The sequence below is a fragment of the Myotis myotis genome, unplaced genomic scaffold (genome assembly GCF_014108235.1).
Source record: "Myotis myotis isolate mMyoMyo1 unplaced genomic scaffold, mMyoMyo1.p scaffold_m19_p_2, whole genome shotgun sequence".
Lineage (NCBI taxonomy): Eukaryota > Metazoa > Chordata > Mammalia > Chiroptera > Vespertilionidae > Myotis > Myotis myotis.
This window is the reverse complement of record NW_023416324.1, coordinates 47,403,948-47,425,256: the sequence shown is the minus strand read 5'-3', so window position 1 is coordinate 47,425,256 and position 21,309 is coordinate 47,403,948. Positions and strand designations below refer to the sequence as shown.

At 37.4% G+C, this 21,309-nt stretch overlaps 1 protein-coding gene across 1 annotated transcript in view; it reads right to left on the bottom strand.

Moving 5' to 3' along the window:
- The window catches only part of IL23R (interleukin 23 receptor), a 69,649-nt gene that overhangs the window by 26,318 nt on the left and 22,022 nt on the right, over nt 1-21,309 (bottom strand). The window contains exons 5-7 of the mRNA XM_036351805.1: nt 19,652-19,812; nt 13,162-13,307; nt 4,023-4,179 (exon numbers count right to left, since the gene is read on the bottom strand). Of these exons, the coding sequence (XP_036207698.1) occupies nt 4,023-4,179; nt 13,162-13,307; nt 19,652-19,812 (464 nt within the window). The remainder of the gene's footprint in view (nt 1-4,022; nt 4,180-13,161; nt 13,308-19,651; nt 19,813-21,309) is intronic.

Here is a 21,309-nt window from a genome sequence, read left to right as displayed (position 1 = left end):
CTTTGATGTAATTGGTTAAAGAAATTGATGAGATTGCTGAGGGCTATTAGTAAGAAAATGTGTGTTCTAGTTGAGGCGCTATTACTCACTAGCAATGTGTGATTTAGAAAATCATACCTCACTTTTTCACTTGTAAAATGGTGCCAATTGCATTGCCAAATATGGCTTATGTAAAAATCAAACAAGATTATGCATAGTAGTACTTTGTAAGTGCTAAGTATATGTTACTTATCAATTTGAATAATCTTGTTAGACAATTTAACATTTCATTTAAAAATAATTTGGTTACCAATTAAATTATGACTCTTATAAATGGCATTTAAAGTCCTAAGAATTTTTAACAATATCAACTTAAGGCAGAATATTTTCTATTAAAAACTAACTTTTAAAAAAGAGACTTGGCATTGCAAATGATTCCCTTAATAAAGTGTTTCTACATCAAAATTACAACTAAACTACCGAACAACCATCATTCAGAACTGTCTGAAATCTGGCTTAATGGAAGTCCTACAACTAGGAAATTAAAGAAGAAGCTACACCAAGACTGGTAGGAAGGGTGGATATGCAGAATGGGCTGGTCCCACACCCACATGTGTCGGATAAAAATTGGAAGGGATATCTCAGCTGTAAGGGTGTCCCCTAAGGAGCAAGGGGTCCCAGCCCCACACCAGAGTTCCAATGCCTGGAAGAGAAGTCCCCACAACTTCTGGCTGTAAAAACTAGTGGAAATTGAGGCTGAGGGAGATGGAAGCTCCTAGAGTCCTAGGCAGTTCCTCTTAAAGGATTTGCACACAGACTTACTCAGACTCACTCCCTCTGAGTTCCAACACCAGGGCAGCAGCTTCAAAGGCACCAAAGTCATATGGGAAGGGACTGAATTGCCTGACATCAAGGTGGGAGCTGGAGGTGAGAGGGGAGCTTTCTCTCAGACAGTTGGCAGAGGCCATTGCTCCTTTGATAAGCCTCTCCCCAACTGAACCAGCAGGTGGGCTTCATATCTGAGACTCCATCAACTTGGCTCCCACTGTTTGCCCTGCCCTGGTGATGCCCTGAGATCCCACCCCACCCAACTTGCAGGTCCACCCACACTGTTTCCACTTTTTCCATATGAATTTCCCGTCTTGCTTGGCTCATACTTGAGGTTTTTCCAAAATCTCTCAAACAAGCAGCATCTGGCCTCGCCACGCCCTATACTCTCCCTGTGTGGCTCCAGATGCAGCCCTAGTAGCAGCTGTCCTTGCTCCACAGTCTGAACTGCCCTGGGCACCTCCAAACCCAGCACAAGTAGTAGATATCTGCAAATCACTTTGTAGCCCATGCCAGTGCCCCGGACAGAACTCAGATGGTGGATGACCTTGGCCTGTACCTCCTGGGCATCTCCAGAGCCACACACCCAATAGACAGCTTGAGACCACATGAAACACCACCCAACCACCTCTACAAGTGACACATGCAAGGGGCACCAGACCCCCACTGAAAATGCTCTGTGGGGTGGTCCCTACACAGCTGATCCTCCACAGGAGTCAGAGGTTGAAGCCAGTCCTTGCAGCTGATTGGCCTGGGGGTAAAGTCCTCCCATTGACATGCCAAAAGCAATCAAAGCTCAACTACAATAGGAGGGTATACACAACTCACACAGGGAGTAGGGCACATCTCAAATGCCAGCTTGGGTGATAGGGGAGGCTGTGCCACTGAACCCTACAGAACATTGATTACATTAGGCCACTCTTCCAAGACAGGAAGGGCTAGCAGCTCTACCTAACACATAGAAACAAAGAGGGAAGCAGCCAAAATGAGGAGACAAAGAAACATGTTCCAGATGAAAGGACAGAACAAACCTCCAGAAAAAGAAATAAACGAAATGGAGACAAGCCATAGTCTAGATGCAGAATTCAAAACACTGGTTATGAGGATGCTCAATGAACTTAGTGAGAACTTCATAGATGAAGGGTACATTAACTGAAATGAAGAATTATTTATAGAGAATCAGTGGTAGAGTAGAGGAAGCTGAGAATCAAATCAGTGACTTGGAATATAAGGAAGCAAAAAAACACCCAATCAGAACAGCAAAAAGAAAAAAGAATCCAAAAAAATGAAGATAGTGTCAAGAGCTTCTGGACAACTTCAAGTGTACCAACATTCACATCATGGGGTACTGGAAGGAAAACAAAGAGAGCAAGAAATTGAAAACCTATTTGAAAAAATAATAACAGAAAACTTTCCTAACTTGGTGAAGGAAATACAAGTCCAGCAAGTGTAGAGAGTCCCAAATAAGATGACCCATAAAGGCCCATACTAAGGCACAACATAGTTAAAATGCAAAAGATTAAAGACAAAGAGAGAATCTTAAAAGCAGTAGGAGAAAAGCAGTTAGTTACCTACAAAGGAGCTCCCATAAAGACTGCCGTCTGATTTCTCAACAAACTTTGCAGGCCAAAAGAGAGTGGCAAGAAATGTTCAAAGTGATAAAGAACAAGGACCTTACAACAGAGATTACTCTATTCAGTAAAGGTATCATTTAGAATGAGGGGCAGATAAAGAGCTTCCCAGATAAGAAAAAGTTAAAGGTGTTCATCACCACCAAACCAGTTGTTATATGAAATGTTAAAGGGTCTCTTTAAGAAGAAGGAAAGAAAGATCAAAATTATGAACAATAAAATTGCAATAAATACATATCTACCAGCAATTGAATCTAAAAAAACAAAATAAATGAACAAGCAGAACAGAAACAGATTCATAGATACAGAGAACATTTTGATAGTTGCCAGATGGGAGGGAGTGTCGAGGGGATGGGAAAAAAAGGTGAAGGTAGTAAAAAGTACAAATTAGTTGTTACAGAATAATCATGGGGATATAAAGTACAGCATAGGGAATATAGTCAATAAAATTCTAGTAACTATGTATGGTGTCAGATGGGTGTGAGATTTATCAGATGATCACTCAGTAAGTTGTGTAATGTCTAATCACTGAAGTGTCCACCTGAAACTAATCTAGTAATGTATGTCAACTGTCATTCAAAAAATTTTGTATGATTTTTTAAAATGTGTTTCTAAAATTTGGGCTTTAGGGGGCGCCAAAAGAACTTTAAACCAGTCTTTGGGTCTTGGCTTTCTCTACGTGCTGGTTGGTCACCAATATTTATAATGAATGTTATGTTTGAAAACATAAAACACAATTACAAGATGCTATATTATAATAAAGATGATATTAACAATAGTGTGATTCTAATTAAGTTTTTCTGTTCTGAAAAGAAAAAAATAAATCTAGTGTATAACCTACCTATACTAAAGAGACATCTTTAGGATAATGGGGCAATTATCAAATATTATGATAATTACAATAGGGTCATTTTATTGTATGCTTACAATTGAAATCTATTTGGCTAAGATTTTATTAAATGACATGTAAATTCCTAGAATATTAAACTAGTAATATTAAGAGCAGAGAAATAGCTAAATATAAACAACAGCTTAGCTAAATTTTATTAAGAATAGAATTAAATAATTTCATAGTTAAGTGCTTTAACTCTTTTGGATTGTTTTGCATATAGTAGATAATCAGTACTTATTGATATGATTTGATTTGTGTCTGTTTTTGAAGAATATATTTTAACAGACTGACCTAAAGAATTGAATGTAGCTCTGAGTAATGTCTTTTTTCAAAACAAGGCCTGAGGTTATTATCTGCCTCAGAATCACCCAGGATGTTTGTAAGCAATGCTGACGCTTGAGCATCCCCCCCACTCCCGCTACCTGAGACCTGTGAAAGAGGGATGGTGAACATGCACACCAGGTGGTGTGCATTGGTTTTTAGGCCCAGGAATGTTCGAGAACCATTGCATAAATTGTAGTCAGCCTCCACAAAAATCAAAGCAAAATGACAATGAAAGTATTACCACCTGCCCTAGAATCCTTTTGTCAACTTTGATAGACATCAAGAAGAAAAAAAAAAATGTGTATAATTAGAAGAGAGATAGAGGTCAAAAGAAAAGCTTAAGAGATTAAATATATAGATACACTCACCTGTTTCAGGTGTTTTATGAAAAAAGGGTGAACTCCAGGACTGCCAGTAGCTTTTACCTGTTTCTCGACATCTCACTTGAAATACATATTTGGTATTTGGCTCCAAATAGAATGTTGACTGTTGCACATATGTAAAATTGGTGTCAAATTCCTTAACCTAAAATGGATGAATAACAATAATGAAATGATACAATGTGCTTTCAAAACAATTATTCAATGTAGCAGAAATTCATGGAGTACCTATTATATTTCAGGCACTCTTCCAGAGCCTGGGAAAACAAAGAGGAATAGGGTATTTTAGGTAAAACATGGCCATCAATAATTAAATACATGTTATTTAACATTAAAAATTAAGTACAGCCTAGCCGGTGTGACTCAGTTGTTGACATGCCTTGTTGTGGGTTGTGGGCTTGATCCCCAGTGTGGGGTGTGCAGGAGGCAGCCTATCTATCAATTTGCTCTCATCATTGGTTTTTCTATCTGTCTCTCCTTCTCCCTTTCTCTCTCTGAAATCAATAAAAATATATTTCGTTTTAACATGAAATACACATTGTATTTGATAACTGTCTCAAGATTTTAAATTTCAAGAAAGTCCAAATGTAATATATTCTTAATTTTGAAATAGCTGATTATAATGGGGTAGAAGAAATGGGGGACCTAATAGCAATTGTTTGATTTTAGTTCTCTCTCTCTCTCACTCTTTGCAGTTGGATATTTAGACCAATAATTATTCATGAATGGTTATATAATTTCACTTGCTAATGATGACTTTTAGAAAAAATTACTCATAAGCTAAACTGTTAAATTGGTCCTTATTGCAAATTTATGCAGATTCTGTAAGACCTGTTATGTATATGTATGAGTGAGAAAATGAAATGAAACATTTAAGGAAGTTGAACTGTAAAAATCTAATGGAAGATAACCAAGAAAATAGCTGAGGTATAAACTTAAAAATCATTTTCTGGGGCACTGCAACCTGCTACAAAATGTAATGAAAAATGACCCCGGACAAGCTGCTTCAGATGGGAGAGAGAAATCACTTATACAGCACCGTTAGTGTGTTGTGATAAGGGATTTACTGAAAAAGTGAAGCATGATTAAAAGGTAGACATAAAATATGTCTAAAAATGCATTTATGCAGCAGCTGGGAGAAAACAGTTACTGAACACTCATGAAAAAGAAAGTGGAAACTATCAAGATGCTTTTTTTTTTAAAGAGCAAGATAGCAACCTCATTTAGGGATTCTTCTGTTAAGACCCAATCCTTAAAAAATAATAATAATCTTAGCATAAATCTTTAAAATTTGCAATGCATTGAAAATATGTCTCTATGGAATGCTCTGCTATGTAAACATGACTGGTGACCCCTGGGGTCTCCTGGGTTCCAGGAGACATTTTATTTGTGCCAAAAGTTTGACTTTCAACTGCATTCTTCTTCATATTAGTGTGGATGAAAGGGGCCACATGCTAACCTAATACGCTCGGGAAAGGCCTTCATGGCGGTCTTGCAAACTCAGAGGCCTAAAGTAACCACAAAGGATGGTCTGAAATGAAACTTTAACTAAAAGCAGTTATGGTGGGTAGTTATGTCCTAGGCCGGTATCCTCACTGACAAGGTCAACCTTTACCTTAACTGAGCCTATCTGTCTTTTTGCATCTATAATAACATACCCTTGAAATGTCTGGGTAACTTGTAACTTCCCTTTTTCTGGACCCCTTGGGGCACAATCTAATGTGCTGGGCTCCAGGACAAATACAACTAATTCCTTCATTGTTATGTTAATTGTTCCTACACCCACCTAAGTATGTGTCTATCATTTTACTTTTTATCCAATCCCAGGGGTTTCCCTGCTTCGCTTTCTCCCGCCTCTCTAGTCTATCACCAATGGATTTCATGTAACCCACCTATGTCCCTTTCCTTTGATTGTAATGTATAAATACAGATGTAACCCACCATTCTCCCGAGCATTATCTCAATTTGTTGAGGTTTTGCTTCCTGGCATATGTCAAAAGTTTGGCTCAAATAAACTCACAAAAATTCTTTACAGGTTTCAATGTTTTTTTAAGTTAACATAGTTTCTCTCAGAAGGGAATTGTTATTCTCTAATATGTCTCTTGCCATTACATTTATAGATAAGTCCTCTTGAGGAAGTGCCCTAAAGTATAGCCAGAATTCTAAACAAGAGAGAAAAAATTTGCAGAACTGTTAGCAGAGTTGTTTCTAGCATTAGACAAGCCAGGTAACTGCTTAGGGCCTTGCAACCATAAGATGACACCTCAAGATGCTATTTTCAGAGGCTGAAATGAACATTGAGGGCTAGACCTAATTGAGCACCCATGGCAAGGGGATGATCTCAAGTGCAAGAAATAAGACTTTATTTTTTATAGCAGTTAATTTCTAGTTAGGTGAGGGCATAGAGAATCTCCATCAGTTTCCGGTACATCTTTTCTTACGGTTTCTTCTAAGTTTCTGGGAGCATCCTTTTGTGGAGGGAAGGAGAATCTCAAACCTATTCAGAGAGTTCTATAATCCTGACTTCCTTCAAATCCCAACCTGGTACATGGCCCAGGGGCAGGGGACCCTTTTCTGACTCACCAGTGTCTTAACTCTTGATTCTTCCCTCTTACCCCTGGCCCTGGCCAGTTTTAGCTCTTGCTGCTCAGGCCATCTTTATCTACTGTTTGGTGGAGGAGGGAAGGGACATGATTATTGGGAAACTTAGTCATGACTAATCTCTTCCAAGTCTTCTGTCTTTTACCAGCATTTACACTTTTGAAATGCAAAGGCCAAGGATTTGGCCCTCTGCTATCTGTGTATTGTTCTATTAGTCTTTCCAGGGAGAGAACGAATACTTGGTTTTGTGGGGCCCATGAACTAAGAATGGGCTTTACATTTTTTAAGTGGTTGGAAGAAAAATCAATGGAAGACTACTTCATGATACATGAAAATTGTATGAAATGCAAACTTCAGTGTCCAAAAATAAAATTTTACTGGAACGGAACAATGTCCACTCACTTAGCGTCTGTTTTCATGCTGCCCATGCAAAGTTCAGTAGTTGGGACAGAGACCTTATGGCCTGCAAAGCCTAAATTGTTTACTGTTTGTACCTTGAATAAAAAGTTTGTCAATACCTTGGTCTTGTGTAATTAGAGAAGTGTCACCATTAATCCATTTACTCAAACTTATTGGGAAAATTTCCTTAAATTACTATATTGCTGCTAGGCACTATTAAAGGCAAACAATAATAGTTCATGTTTCATAGTATTATCTATGTGAACTAGACATTATAAGAATCAGTGTAGATACTAGAGTATAGAACAGCCCTGTCTTCCAGAGGCTCACAATTACATGATGGGGAAATATACTTGTAAACAGTTGGGTGTATTCAACATGGCAAACAGTACACAGCAGTGGGCAAGGATTGCTGAGGACTGAGCTCAAATTTTGACACAGTTTGAGATGCCAGGAAGACAGTCCAAGAAGATAACCAAGAAGGTAAATAAATATTCTCCCCACAGTGTCAGCCTAGAGCAGGCCCGTTGGAAATGAATAAAACTATAAAAAAAAAAAAAAAAAAAAAAAAAAAAAAGACCATACGCTTTTATGTAATGATGTTTACTTTGAATTTATATTAGTTCACACAAACACTCCATCCATGCTTTCATTCAGGCCCTCCGGTCCAGTTTAAGAACCCATTGTGGCCCTCGAGTCAAAAAGTTTGCCCACCCCTGGCCTAGAGGATCACCTGGAGGGCTGGCTGACACCTCACAGTCTATATGCAGCTTAGCTAAAAGGGGCTGAAAAGCATTCTCAATGCACTGATTTTGCTTTCCAGGTGGGCTTCCTTTGCTCTATCAAGCCTGCTGCCTGGCTCTCCTGGAGGTTAAGATGAAGAATAATGACAACAGCCCCCATTCACTGGACATTAACTCCATTCCAGGCTCTGGGCTAGCTTCTTACAGCATTTGATCATCCCCACAACCCTGTGAGGTAAGTGCTTATCTCATTCCGGTTTTAGGTATAGGAATAATGAGGCACAGAGGAGATAAGGAACTTGCCCAAGGTTGCACAACTAAAGAGGCAGAGCCAGGCATTGAACTCAAGAGCCTGTGTGCTTAGCCGCAAGGCTTTCCTGGTAGCTGCCTGGCGCCTGGATGTACCTCCCTCCAGCAATGTCTGATGGAGGCAGAGCCAAGGTGGAAAAGTGAATCTGTAGTCCTTTGTGTCCTCCCACTCTTCTTGACTCTGACTTCCTGTCTCCCTACATGGAGGCAAAGATAGCATCTTATGCCTGACCCAGACAAAATTGATAGGGGTAGCATATGTAAAACACAAAGCTTCACTCTGGCTGTTACTGACTGGATTTGGGTCATCAGGATAGAAATAGTAATTCATCTTTTTCTATGTAAGTGGTTACATTTGGAAGAATCATAGCAGAATGGATAGGATACAGGTTTTTGATTGAAACCTGTTTTTTCATTTTCCAAATAGTTTTGGGGATGCCCAAAAGGATGTATTAGTAAGATCTGTGAGAGGCATTTAGTTACTAACTGTAAAGTTTGGGGAACCTGTCTTAACCTCTTTTAAGTCCAGTCTGTAATGGAGCTGATACTACCTATCACAAAAGATTGTTATGAAGATTACTGGTAAATGGGATAACAAATATTCTTCCAGTTCCTTCATTTGTCTGCTCCTATTAAAGAGGTGTTTTTTTTCTTTTTTTACTGATTAAGGTATTACATATGTGTCCTTATCCCCCTCATTGCTCCCCCCACCCCCACTCATGCCCTCAACCTCCTGGTGTCTGTGTCCATTGGTTAGGCTTATATGCATGCATACAAGTCCTTTGGTTGATCTCTCCCCCTTCTCCCCACCCTCCCTTACCTTCCCTCTGAGGTTTGAGCATCTGATGGATGCTTCTCTGTCTCTGGATCTTTTTTTGTTCATCAGTTTATGTTGTTCATTATATTCCACAAATGAGTGAGATTGTGTGATATTTATCTTTCTCTGACTGACTTATTTCGCTTAGCATAATGCTCTCCAGGACCATCCATGCTGTTGCAAATGGTAGGAATTCTTTCCTTTTTACAGAAGAATAGTATTCCATTGTGTAGATGTATCACAGTTTTTTTAAATATATTTTTTATTGATTAAGATATTACATATGTGTCCTTATCTCCATGTTACCCCCTACCCCGGCCCCCGCTCATGCCCTCACACCCACTCCCCCCCGTTGTCCGTGTCCATATGCTTGCATATAAGTCCTTTGGTTGATCTTTCCCCCTTACCCCCACCCTCCCCTACCTCCCCTCCAAGGCCCGACAGTCCAATCAATGCCTCTCCGTCTCTGAATCAGCCCTTGTTCATCAGTTTATGTTGTTCATTATATTCCACAAATGAGTGAGATCATGTGGTATTTATCCTTCTCTGACTGGCTTATTTCACTTAGCATAATGCTCTCCAGTTCCATCCATGCTGTGGCAAATGGTAAGAGTTCCTTTTTCTTCTTCCTCTTCTTAAAGAATACCTTTCAGCATTTCATATAATGCTGGTTTGGTGGTGATGAACTCCTTTAGCTTTTTCTTATCTGTGAAGCTCTTTATCTGACCTTCTATTCTGAATGATAGCTTTGCTGGATAAAGTAATCTTGGTTGTAGGTTCTTGCTATTCATCACTTTGAATATTTCTTGCCACTCTCTTCTGACCTGCATGGTTTCTGTTGAGAAATCAGCTGACAGTCGTATGGGTACTCCCTTGTAGGTAACTGACTGTCTTTCTCTTGCTGCTTTTAAGATTCTCTCTTTGTCTTTTGCTCTTGGCATTTTAATTATGATGTGTCTTGGTGTGTTCCTCTTTGGATTCCTTTTGTTTGGGGTTCTCTGCGCTTTCTGGACTTGTAAGTCTATTTCTTTCACCAGGTAGGGGAAGTTTTCTGTCATTATTTCTTCAAATAGGTTTTCAATATCTTGCCCTCTCTCTTCTTCTGGTACCCCTATAATTCTGATGTTGGTACGCTTGAAGTTGTCCCAGAGGCTCCTTACACTATCTTCATATTTTTGGATTCTTTTTTCTTTTTCAGTTGGGTCTTTTTTGTTTCTTCGTATTTCAAATCTTTGACTTGATTCTTGGGATCCTCTTGTCTGCTGTTGGATCTCTGTATATTATTCTTTATTTCAGTCAGTGTATGCTTAATTTCTAGTTGGTCTTTTTCATATCCTCCAGGGTCTCACTAAATTTATCGGTGGTTTCCATAAAATTCTTGAAAAACCTTATAAACGTGGTTTTGAACTCTATATCCAGTCATTTGCTTTCCTCCATTTCTGTCATTTGTGACCTGTTTCTTTGTCTCCGCATTTTTTATGCTTCCCTGTGTTGGTAGAGTGGTTTTGTGTGCTAGGTGTCCTGTAGGGCCCAGGGACTCAGCCTCCCCAATTACCTGAGGTGGACACTCTTGGTGCACCCCTTTGTGGGCTTTGTGCACAGTCTTGTAGTTATGTCTTGATTGTTGTAGGATCACTGGGAGGAATTGACCTCCAGGCCAATTGGCTATGAGAGTCAGCTGTGTCTGCAGTGGGAGAACTTCTGTGCTGAAGACACCCTTCTGGGGCAAGACTTGTTATTGGCCTATTGAGATTTTTAGATTCTTCCTGATTGAGTTTTGGAAGGTTGTATTTTTCTAGGAATATGTCCATTTCCTCTAGGTTGTCTAGTTTGTTGGAATAGAGTTGTTCATAGTATTTTTTTTAAAATCCTTTGTATTTCTGTGGGGTCTGTTGTTATTTTGCCTCTTTCATTTCTGATTTTGTTTATTTGGGTCCTCTCTCTTTGCTTCTTGGTGAGCCTGGCTAGAGGTTCATCAATCTTGTTTATCCTTTCAAAGAAGCAGCTCTTGGTTTCATTGATCCTTTGTATTTTTTTTGGGGGGGGGGGGTGTCTCTATGTCATTTATTTCTCCTCTGATCTTTATTATCTCCTTCCTTCTGCTCACTCTGGGCTTTTCTTGTTGCTCTCTTTCTAATTCTTTAAGTTGTAGAGTTAGATGATTTACTACCATTTTTTCTTGTTTTTTAAGGTAGGCCCGTAGAGCTATAAACTTCCTTCTCAGGACTGCTTTCACTGTGTCCCATAGATTTTGTTTTGTTGTGTTTTCATTGAAAGAGAAGGTTTTGAAAAGTGAGCTCAAATTTACCAGTCACCAAGTCTCACAATGACATATATATCTCCACCAGGGGGAGCAGAGAACAAGAGTTTCAACCAGAAAACAGCTGGTTTCTGAAAACCTATTCAGAGATACAGATAACATAATTCCTTTGTATTTTCTAAACATTCTTACAGCCTATTACTTCCTCCTACTTCTGCCAAATAAAGGAGTTTCCTATTCTCAGTATCACCCTATGACTGTCACACTACACAAAGGCCCAGGTGTCCTATTTGAGCAAAACCCTATAAACTCAAAATCTAAGACTCAAGAATTTCATTTAGGTTGTTCTCAAATTTTACTAAGTTCAGCCTAGGCAAAAGAGTAGCTGTGGATTTTTGTTTAGTGTTTATCTCATCTGTCCCAGGCATTAAGTGTGGTACTGCTGTGCACACAGATGCATAATTATTCAGGCAAGGAGTCCAGCAGCATGGCCACTTGGTTACTGCCCAAACAATGCACCACATGGACTCGCATCTAAGTGTAATCTGAACAACTGTGAAGTTCATATTTCTGATTTAAATGAACAAGGTAAATAAACAACTGACAACAGGGATTTATTTGAAAGAGTAATTTTTAGAGGATGTCATGAAGTCAATATAGTTTTACCCTCATCTTCACACTCTTTAGCACATTGGTCCACAGCAAAACTCATGCTCAGAATGATGAAGCTGAAGCAGAAGAAGGCTTTGGAGTCACATGAATCACCAAAGATTAGTTTTAAATACACATTGTTTCATTTAACTCCATGAAAACTGATAAATTTATACATGATACATAACTCACAATTGTTTTTTGAAAGAGAGGGTTGTTATTTTATTTTATTTGGATGAGTATGTTCAACTCATCATGTTCATCCAAAACTAACTTAGTTTTCTTTCTTTCTTTCCCTTCCCCTCTTTCTCCCCCTCACTCCCCCCTCCCTTCTCCCTCACTCCTCCCCTTTCTCTTCTTTTCTTTCCTTTTCATTCCTTTCCTCCCCTCCCCTCCCCTCCCCTCCCCTTTCCTTTCCTTTCCTTCTTTCTTTAATTTCACCCATTCTCCCCACCTTCCTCCCCTTTGGCAAACATCAGCTTGTTCTCTATTACAATGGGTCTATTTTTGTTCTATTTTTGTTATTTATTTTGTTGTTGTTTTTCAGATTCCACATATAAGTGAAATCATATGATATTTGTTTTTCTCTGTCTGTCTTATTTCACTTAGCATAATGCCTTCTAGGTCCACCCGTGTAGTCACAAATGGAAAGATTTCATTCTTTTTTAATTGCTGAGTAATATTCCATTGTGTGTGTGTGTGTATACTAGATATATCTCACATCTTCTTTATCCATGTATCCATCATACATGAAAAATAACTCTCAATTAAGCAAAACCAGGCAACTCCATTTATTAATTATTTTTACTAAATGGCAGTTCATTGTAATCACACAAAAAATAAAGTTGCATTTCTTTTCAAATTGGAACTTTTTTCTCAGACTAATGTTACCCTATAGTTCAAATTAGTGAGTTTTTATTAATGTTCACAGGTGCTGTCATGTGATGTGATTTTATTAATGAACCTTGTACCTATGCCTCTCCTAAGACCTTGGTAACTTGCCATTGGTATTTGAGGATGATTAATTTGTCTACCAGTAGACATTCACTTTGTAATGTCTTATACTCATCCAAGACTGAGGCCTAAGAACAAGTAGATGGACATCTCTCAGCTGAACATTCAACTATTTAGCACTTTACAAAAGGCAAGTGGACCTGTTCAGAAAACATCTCCCTGTGTGGAAACATAGTATAATCCTTATTAAAACCAGAGTGGTATGAATATCACACAAAGAATCAGATAAAAACATGTCAAATAGATCACTGTAAGTCCCCTCTGGTCACTGACTGTTGGTTGGCGCTTTTTTTCATTCACTTACATACTAAAGAATAGTGAAAGGTAGCTTACATTCCAAGTTCGGTTTGTTGAAGCCTTGTGTCTCATTTCACAGGAAACCTTTTCAATTGTTGTTTGACTATTCCAATGAATTATGGTCTTGGGGACTGTAGTATTTATATCTTCAACCCTGAAAATGATAGCTTCAGAAGGTATCACTACGAAAAAACAAAAACAAAAACCCAGCAATTTAAAACTTGCCTGGAGAGAAATGTGTGTCTTTTCATCAATCTACAGACGTGTTAAAACTCAGTACTGCCCTGGCCACATAGTTCACTTGGTGAGAGCATTGACCCAATATGCCAAGGTTTAGGTTTGATCCCCGTCAGTGACACATACTAGAATCTACCAATGAATGCATATATAAGTGGAACAACAAATCAATATTCTCTCTCTCTCTCTCTCTCTCTCTCTCTCTCATCAATAAACAAACCTTAAAAATTATAAAAAATTTTAAGTACTAAAAATAATTCCATGATCTAGTTAATAATTAATGATTTTTTTTCCTTGTTTTCTATTCTGTTATATAGGAAACAACTGGGGTTGCTAAGTAAAATTCTTTTCAGCCCATTCTTCAGTTCTTTTAAAAGGAACTCTAATAGCCTTGTCTTTCCTCCCTCCTACCCTCCCCCCCCCCCCCCCCCACCCCCACACACACACCCTTATAATCCTAACTAATGAAATTCCAGAACCTGGCCTTATTAACAAAATAATGTAAAAAGGAAATAAAGGAGATAGTTCTTTTTCTCTGCATCTGTTTAGGAGAGATGTTTTGCATCCTAAATTTACTTCAAATAATTTGATTTAATAAGTTGTTAAATATAAACCTTTCACAATAATATTATTTTTATTCTCTGGTGTTATATGGAAATTTGTGTGAATATTTATGTTTACTGCTAACTTGTTTTATTTTCCATTAAAACAAATCTGTATTTGAAAGTATGATTTGAACAAAGCAAATCTCACAAGACTCTAAGATTTTACCAATTATCACTATGTTCTATGAAAATAACTTTTAAAAGGGAAATGAAATTCGGATTGGTTCTCTCACTAGTTTTTTGTTCTACTATAAGTAAGGGTGTAAATGAAATCTTTATATTTCTAAACTATATAAATACTTAAAAGTTTGTTCCTGTCCAAACAGAATGGAATCATTGGTACTTTCCATTTCTCCTACATGCACGCTTAGAACAACAACAAAAAAACACCTATGACTTTTCTAGATGTATTACTACTAATATTATTGCATTCTTTTTTTAAAAAAATCCTTACTCAAGGATATGTTTATTGATTTTTTTAGACAGAGAGGATGTTTGTCTCCCATTCGCATTCCGACCGGGGAATGAATCTACAACGTAGGTATGTTTCCTGACTGGGAATCAAACCCACAACCTTTTTGGTGTACAGGATGATATTCCAACCAACTGAGCCACCTGGCAGGGCCCTCTACTTATATTATTTAATAAAAAGCTCAAGACTGTATGTGTGTTTTTAGGGACCATTGTTAAAGTTTAATATCCTCTATGAATTCATTTTCTTTTCACTTATTCTAAATGTAGAAAGTATCCTTTGGGGAAATTATTTTTTAATTATTAATAACTATTATCTAAAATTATGTGCACAGGTATATGATTTATAGAGAAATATAAAAATTAAAGATTTGCTCTCTAGTAGCACAGTCTTAGAATAAAATCCTTGGGCTAAACCTAGAACAGGACAGAAGTAGTAGTAGGAGAATTAGTCTAATTAAAGACCTTACTGTACAGAACTTTTATCATCTGAATCCCATAGTTGATTTCCTATAGCTAGTATGTGCTTCTTATAAGCAGAATCAGTATTCAGAGATGCCTAGAGTCAGGGAAGTAGACCCCATGGGGGGCTCTGAGCAAGCTCACATTATGCGGGGAAGTGGACCTTCTGAGACCACTGGAGACCACATAAGCACCCTTAGTGCTGTGTTATTTACCCCCTCCTGCCTCCCACTGCTACAGCAGCACAAGCATTCATTTGCAGAAAGAAAATTCTGGGAGGAACCAAAATCTGTTTAGTCCTATGAGAAATGCAGATCACAGTAAGTCAGCTTTAAGATAGAGTCTTGGCATGGTAGAGATTTAAACTAAGCCTTTTGATTTGAATCAGCTTATATATTTTAAAAAATAAATATGTTATATAACATGTACTTGAACATATTTTTTGTTACACAAGACTCAAATGTTAAATTTTTGTTGTCATTGCTTAGGTTATAAACCTTCCCATAAGATTTTACATTTTTATTTTGGTTTTGTTTTTCTCTATTTTACATTTTTTAAAGAACTGTCAAATCTAGACCCAACTGTAAAAGAGAACTTAGGATATGATAAAATATATGATAAAACTATAAAAGAAAATATCTATAATAAGAAGTAAATGACAAATATTATGTAATAACTGATCATCCATTTGGAAAACAATCCAAATTAGATTCTATGGAAGACATTGATTGGTGGCCAAACAACCATTCCCAAACCTCTTTTCCCTTATAGAAGAGGTAGCTTCTATCCTTAATATATTGGTAATAATTCTGTTGCTTTTTTTCTAGCTCATATGTATTTCTCTATAAACAATATATTATTCAGTTTTGTCTGCCATGAAATATTTATACATTGAAAAAAATCCAAAAATCCCCCAAAACTGTCATGTCATCGTAGATACCATATTTGCAGTTTCTACTTGTATTGAAATAAATAGCATGTATTTACCCATAATTATTCATTGGGGAACATTAATGTTCAAAATGGCAGCCAGAAAGCACTACACTTTCTGTATTCTAATTTATTTCTCTACAAGAGAAGTTAAGCATTCCTCTCACATGTCATTTTGGTACAGTGTTACTGCACTATTACTCAGCCCTGCCTTTCAGCACAGCCTCTCTAACGTAATTAAAGCCCAATCCCATAGCTATTATGTGGAAATTGCTCCCAGGAGAGTCCACTTTCCTCAGTTTCATAGAACAGTTCATTTATCTAACTTGCAATGTCTCATTCTTAAAGTGTCACAAATGAAAATAGCTCATCTGTTAATATTCTGGTGGCTTTGTTATGTGAAGTCCTCTATCTGTTATATTATCTGGATAATGAGGGAGGAGAGGAAAAGGAGGAGGAGGAGGAGGAGAGGGAAGAGGAGGAGGAGGAGCTCCAAACAAGAAGCTTCCTTATTCACAGTGTAAGAAGTCAGATTTGCTGATGGTGGCGACCAGATAAGATTTTTGTTTTATGGGAGGTGTGGTGATAATTAACTATGACAAGTTAACAAGTTTGGGATGAAATCTAGCTGTCCTACTAAGCTATGCAACCTTGAGCAAATTATTTTATCTTTTTCTTCATCTGTAAAATGGGCACAGTACCATGTGTGATTATTTCCAGAACTTAATGTGATAGGCTTGTTGTCTAGAACACAGTTCAATAATATTATGATCATAATAAGGTCACAATGATAATAACGGTAACACTGCTACTACTAATTTAGTTACTAAAAATCATATTGCCCAAATGATAGTGGATAAGAGAGCCTTTAATCATCTTTATCCATCAAGGTGAATCTGTTTGCTTTTTGGCATAAACCTTTTGATTTTTGTTTCTGTAAAAAGAATTTTTTTTTACTTGAATGGTCTACTTAATATTTTACAAGAAAAAAATAGAAGATAATAAGACAATATTTTGGTTTGTTTATGAAATGCACATGGCCTGTCAGAGCTCATTTGACAGTTAAAACTATTGCTCAAAGAAATGCTGCTCTACGAGTTTGAGCTCCTGATTTCCCTGGAGGTCCTGGATGGAGGTTGCATACAGACTCATTAACTGCGGTCTGTGCTCAGGTCCTTGGGGACCCATGGTGGCCTTTTTGAGCATGGGGGGCAGAAACCTCTCTGGATTTGGATATGTCTGAGGAAGGAAGACAAAAGCCAAGGCCAGGTGCATGAAATGAAGTGTTGTGTCTGTAGTTACCTTGGGGATTTTCCATCTTGCAGTAAAATGTTAATAGAAATTATTTGCAGCACGCCTCTATTCATTGGGCAGTTTGTTTCAAAGGGCTATTTGCCTCATCCCAGATCTTTAGTGAAATTTTATGTGTAATTATTATGTATTTATTAACTATGTATTAATAATACATTATGTATTATTATGTAATTATTATGAGGTAAGAGCATGTTACCCCGTCTTACCTCAAAATGTAAATTTACTAAAATCTATAGGTCATGGTCAAGAGAACTGTAACTCCAAGAATATACAATGCAATGGAATTATTTTTCATCACCATAGTCAGCAGTGTTTATTTCAAATCCAAAATTCAGAGCATAATGACAGATTTTTAGACTAATACTGTTAGTTGAGATAGTTGACATTAGTCAAGACAGAAGTTGAGAAATTAAGATATTAATTAATATCTTAAGTAATTAAGATATTAATTAAGTAATTAATTAACTAAGAAGAGCTTTGTGATCCCCCAAAGATACCCATGTTGTACCCCATAAGAAGGCATCACATCTCCTAAGTTATTAGTCAACAGGAAAATTGTCAGACACACTGTACTGTGTGTTTAAATAAAAACTGAGGATAGTAGTTGAGGATGTTGGAAGTAGAAGCTCCTTAGCTCTGCAATCTCAAATTTCTTAAGGCAACTTAGCCTCAGTTTTCTCATGTACACATTATAATCTCTTCTGCAAATAGAGCTGTTGTGAGGGTTACATAAGAGGATGTGTGTAATAGCAGCTAGCCTGAAGAAAGTGCTGCATAAATGTTAGCCTGCTGAAATCATCCTCCATAGAGTAATCCTCCTTATCCGGGACTGATAGGTCCAAGACTCCAGTGGATGCCAAAAACCACGGATAGTACCAAACCCTAGGAATACCATGTTTTTTCCTGTACATATCTACCTGTGATAAAGTTTAACTTATAATTAGGCACAGTAAGAGATAAACAACAATAACTAGAAATAAAATAGAACAATTACAATAAAAGTTATGTGAATGTGCGCTCTCATAATAAATGTTGTACTATTCTTACCTTTTCACTTAAAGAAGGCCCTTTATGCTTCTCTCTGGAATATCTGAATTGTCAGCATCACTACTCTTGCATTTTGTGGCATTATTAAGTAAAATAAGGGTTACGTGAACACAAACAATGTGACAGTAAATCTGATAACCAACACAGCTACTAAGTAACTGCTAAATAGGAAGCGTATATACTAATATAGCGGGTGGATATACTGGATAAAAGGATGATTCACACCCTGGGCAGAATTTGACAGGATGGCTCGAGGCTTAATCACCCTACTCAGAATGGTAAACTATTTAAAACTTGTGAATTGTTTATTCCTGGAATTTTTCATTTAATATTTTGGACCATAGTTGACCACACATAACTGAAATCACATAAAGCAAATCCACAGATGAGGGTGGGCTATTATGATAAAAACAGGAATAACTGGAATGAGAATTATCAAAGAAGGTGACTCACATTTGGTGTTCATTGGCTGAACTCTGGCTTTAGAGCTGGGATACAGTTACAAAATGCTCAAGTTGTAAAAGGCCAAATTACTTTTTGGAATTTATCTTCAGGAGAAAACCAACTACAAGCAAAACTTTATCTAAAAGGTTGTTCATGGCAATAATTTATAATGGTGAAAATTTGAAAACAGTCTAAATCTTCAACAATAGTGACTAGTTAATGACATTTATTAAAATACTATTGTAGATTAAACTAATAGAAATATTTATTCTATATTGTAAGTCAAAAAAGGCAAGGTCTAAAAATATCTGAAGCAAAAAAATATTAACATTTGTTAAATTTGGCTGATAAAGATGTCTACAAAATTCTCCACAATTTTCTATGTATTTTGTAAAACTTTTCAAAATAAAAACATAACTTCCACAATAGTGCATACAGAAGAAATTCTTTATTATGCTGCCCTTCTCAGAACATAAGACTCATAATACTTTATTCTAATTCTTATTTCCTTCCCTCTTCCCTGGTAGACTTTAAGATATTTAGGGCAGCAGGTACCTTGTCTATTTTATTCCCCATAGCCCTTAGAACAGCGGTTCTCAACCTGTGGGTCGCAACCCCTTTGGCGGTCAAACGACCCTTTCACAGGGGTCGCCTAAGACCATCAGAAAACACATATATAATTACATATTGTTTTTGTGATTAATCACTATGCTTTAATTATGTTCAATTTGTAACAATGAAATTCTGGGTTACCACAACATGAGGAACTGTATTAAAGGGTCGCGGTATGAGGAAGGTTGAGAATCACTGCCTTATAACAATCCTTGAACATAAAAAGTTATCAGTATTTTAAAAAACAGATACACCCATGTAGAAATTATGGGTAATTCTTGTTTTCTTTATCATGATCTACAAGATCTTTCAGGGAACTCCTTTTAAATCTAGACTTCACTTAACTAGGTCAGCACAAATAGTTGTTTATTTGTAAATACGGTATAGAATTTCTTATTCTTTACCTATATCATCCAGGTGAACTTGCAGTTGTTTTGACTTCTCCGTACCTAGTACATTTGCAGCCTGGACCCAAACCAAATACTTCTTGCCCCCTTGTAATGAATCAGTGGAGATGTTAATATAATTTGAGGCGAGATATTGTTGTTCTTCTTCTGTCTCTAAACTTTAAAAAAAGATCATAATTACCAGTTATGTTTGGCTTGAATTAATTATTCCTGAATTTTTTGATGCTACCTTTTTAACCTGCTTTCAGAAATCAACATTTACTGGGAAAAAAAAAAAAGATCAAACTTGATTTTATTTTGAGAATTTAAAAAAAGAAATTTGAGACTATCTATGCCTACAATGTGACTTTCATGGGACCTAAACAATTTTGCCTTCATGGACTCCTTCTATTAAGAAAAAATAAAAAAGTATGTATGTGTGTAGGTGTGTTTATATATTTGTGTACATACTTGTGTTTTTATAATATTTTACAACTGTTGCTATAAAAGCAAATATATTAATATCACATATTAAAACATTTTCTCGGACTGAACGGTTAATTTTTTTCCTTCTGATTTTAAGTGAAATTAAACATTTCCATGGGCTCCTGAAAGTATTATGGGCCCCAGGCACCATGCCTATTGAGTAAGTCAACTCTGGACATAGCTTGAAACACATGAGCACCCTCTGGGAAAGGGCGTTTCACAGGGGCTCAGTGCAAGGGCTCAGATGTAGGATAACCATAAGAATGAGGTGAGGGGTGATGGGCGCAGGAGATTTGGATGAGGTAGGGGAAGACTAATCTTCCAGATAGGGAAAAAACAGTATGTTCTGAAACAAATAAATGAAATGACATGCCAGTTTTGAGAAAGTTCAGCAAGTTCAATACTCTGGGGCATGGAAGTATAAGAAATAACTTGAAGTAGAGCAGACCAGGTCAAAAAGATCTCCTACGTATTTTGAGGTTAGAAATGACTGGCTCTGGTGGTTGATTGGATGAGGGGATGGACAAGATAGAGGAGAGAGACCCACTTTGGAATGAGAGCTATAGAGAGCTATTAAATTATCACTTCCAATTGTATTTATCTAAGTTTGTGTAAGTGAATAATTGAGGATCTCTAACCCACCAGTTAAAATGTCCAGTTGCTTGTTACGGCTGACACTTAACATTTTATTAACCGACATTACCTTGAACAAAAAGTCTGAGCCTCTCTTTTAAATCTTTGAAAAAATTTACTCTGTACTGTTTTAAGGGGGTGGGAGGTTGGGAGTAGTGGGGAGGAGAGTCCTGGGGAATGTCTCCTCCCTCATTTTCTGGCTCTGTAAGGAGAAATTGTCTTTAAACGTCCCCGCTTCTTGTCCTGCCCCTCGCTCTCCTTTCCCCCTTGAAAGTGGGGTGATTCTACTCAGGAATGAACTGGGCCTGGGCCTCAGTCCCTTCCTCGTTCCTTTCCCCTCAGGAGTCAGAAGACCAGGGAGATGTCCTTTGCTGGGCTGCTGCTCCAATATGCTGCAAGATTTTTTAAATAATATATCTTTATTGACTTCAGAGAAATGCAAAAGGGAAAGGAGATAGAAACATCAATGATGAGAGAGAATCGTTGATCGGCTGCCTCCTGCACACCCCGTACTGGGGATCAAGCCTGCAACCCAGGAATCGAACCATGACCTCCTG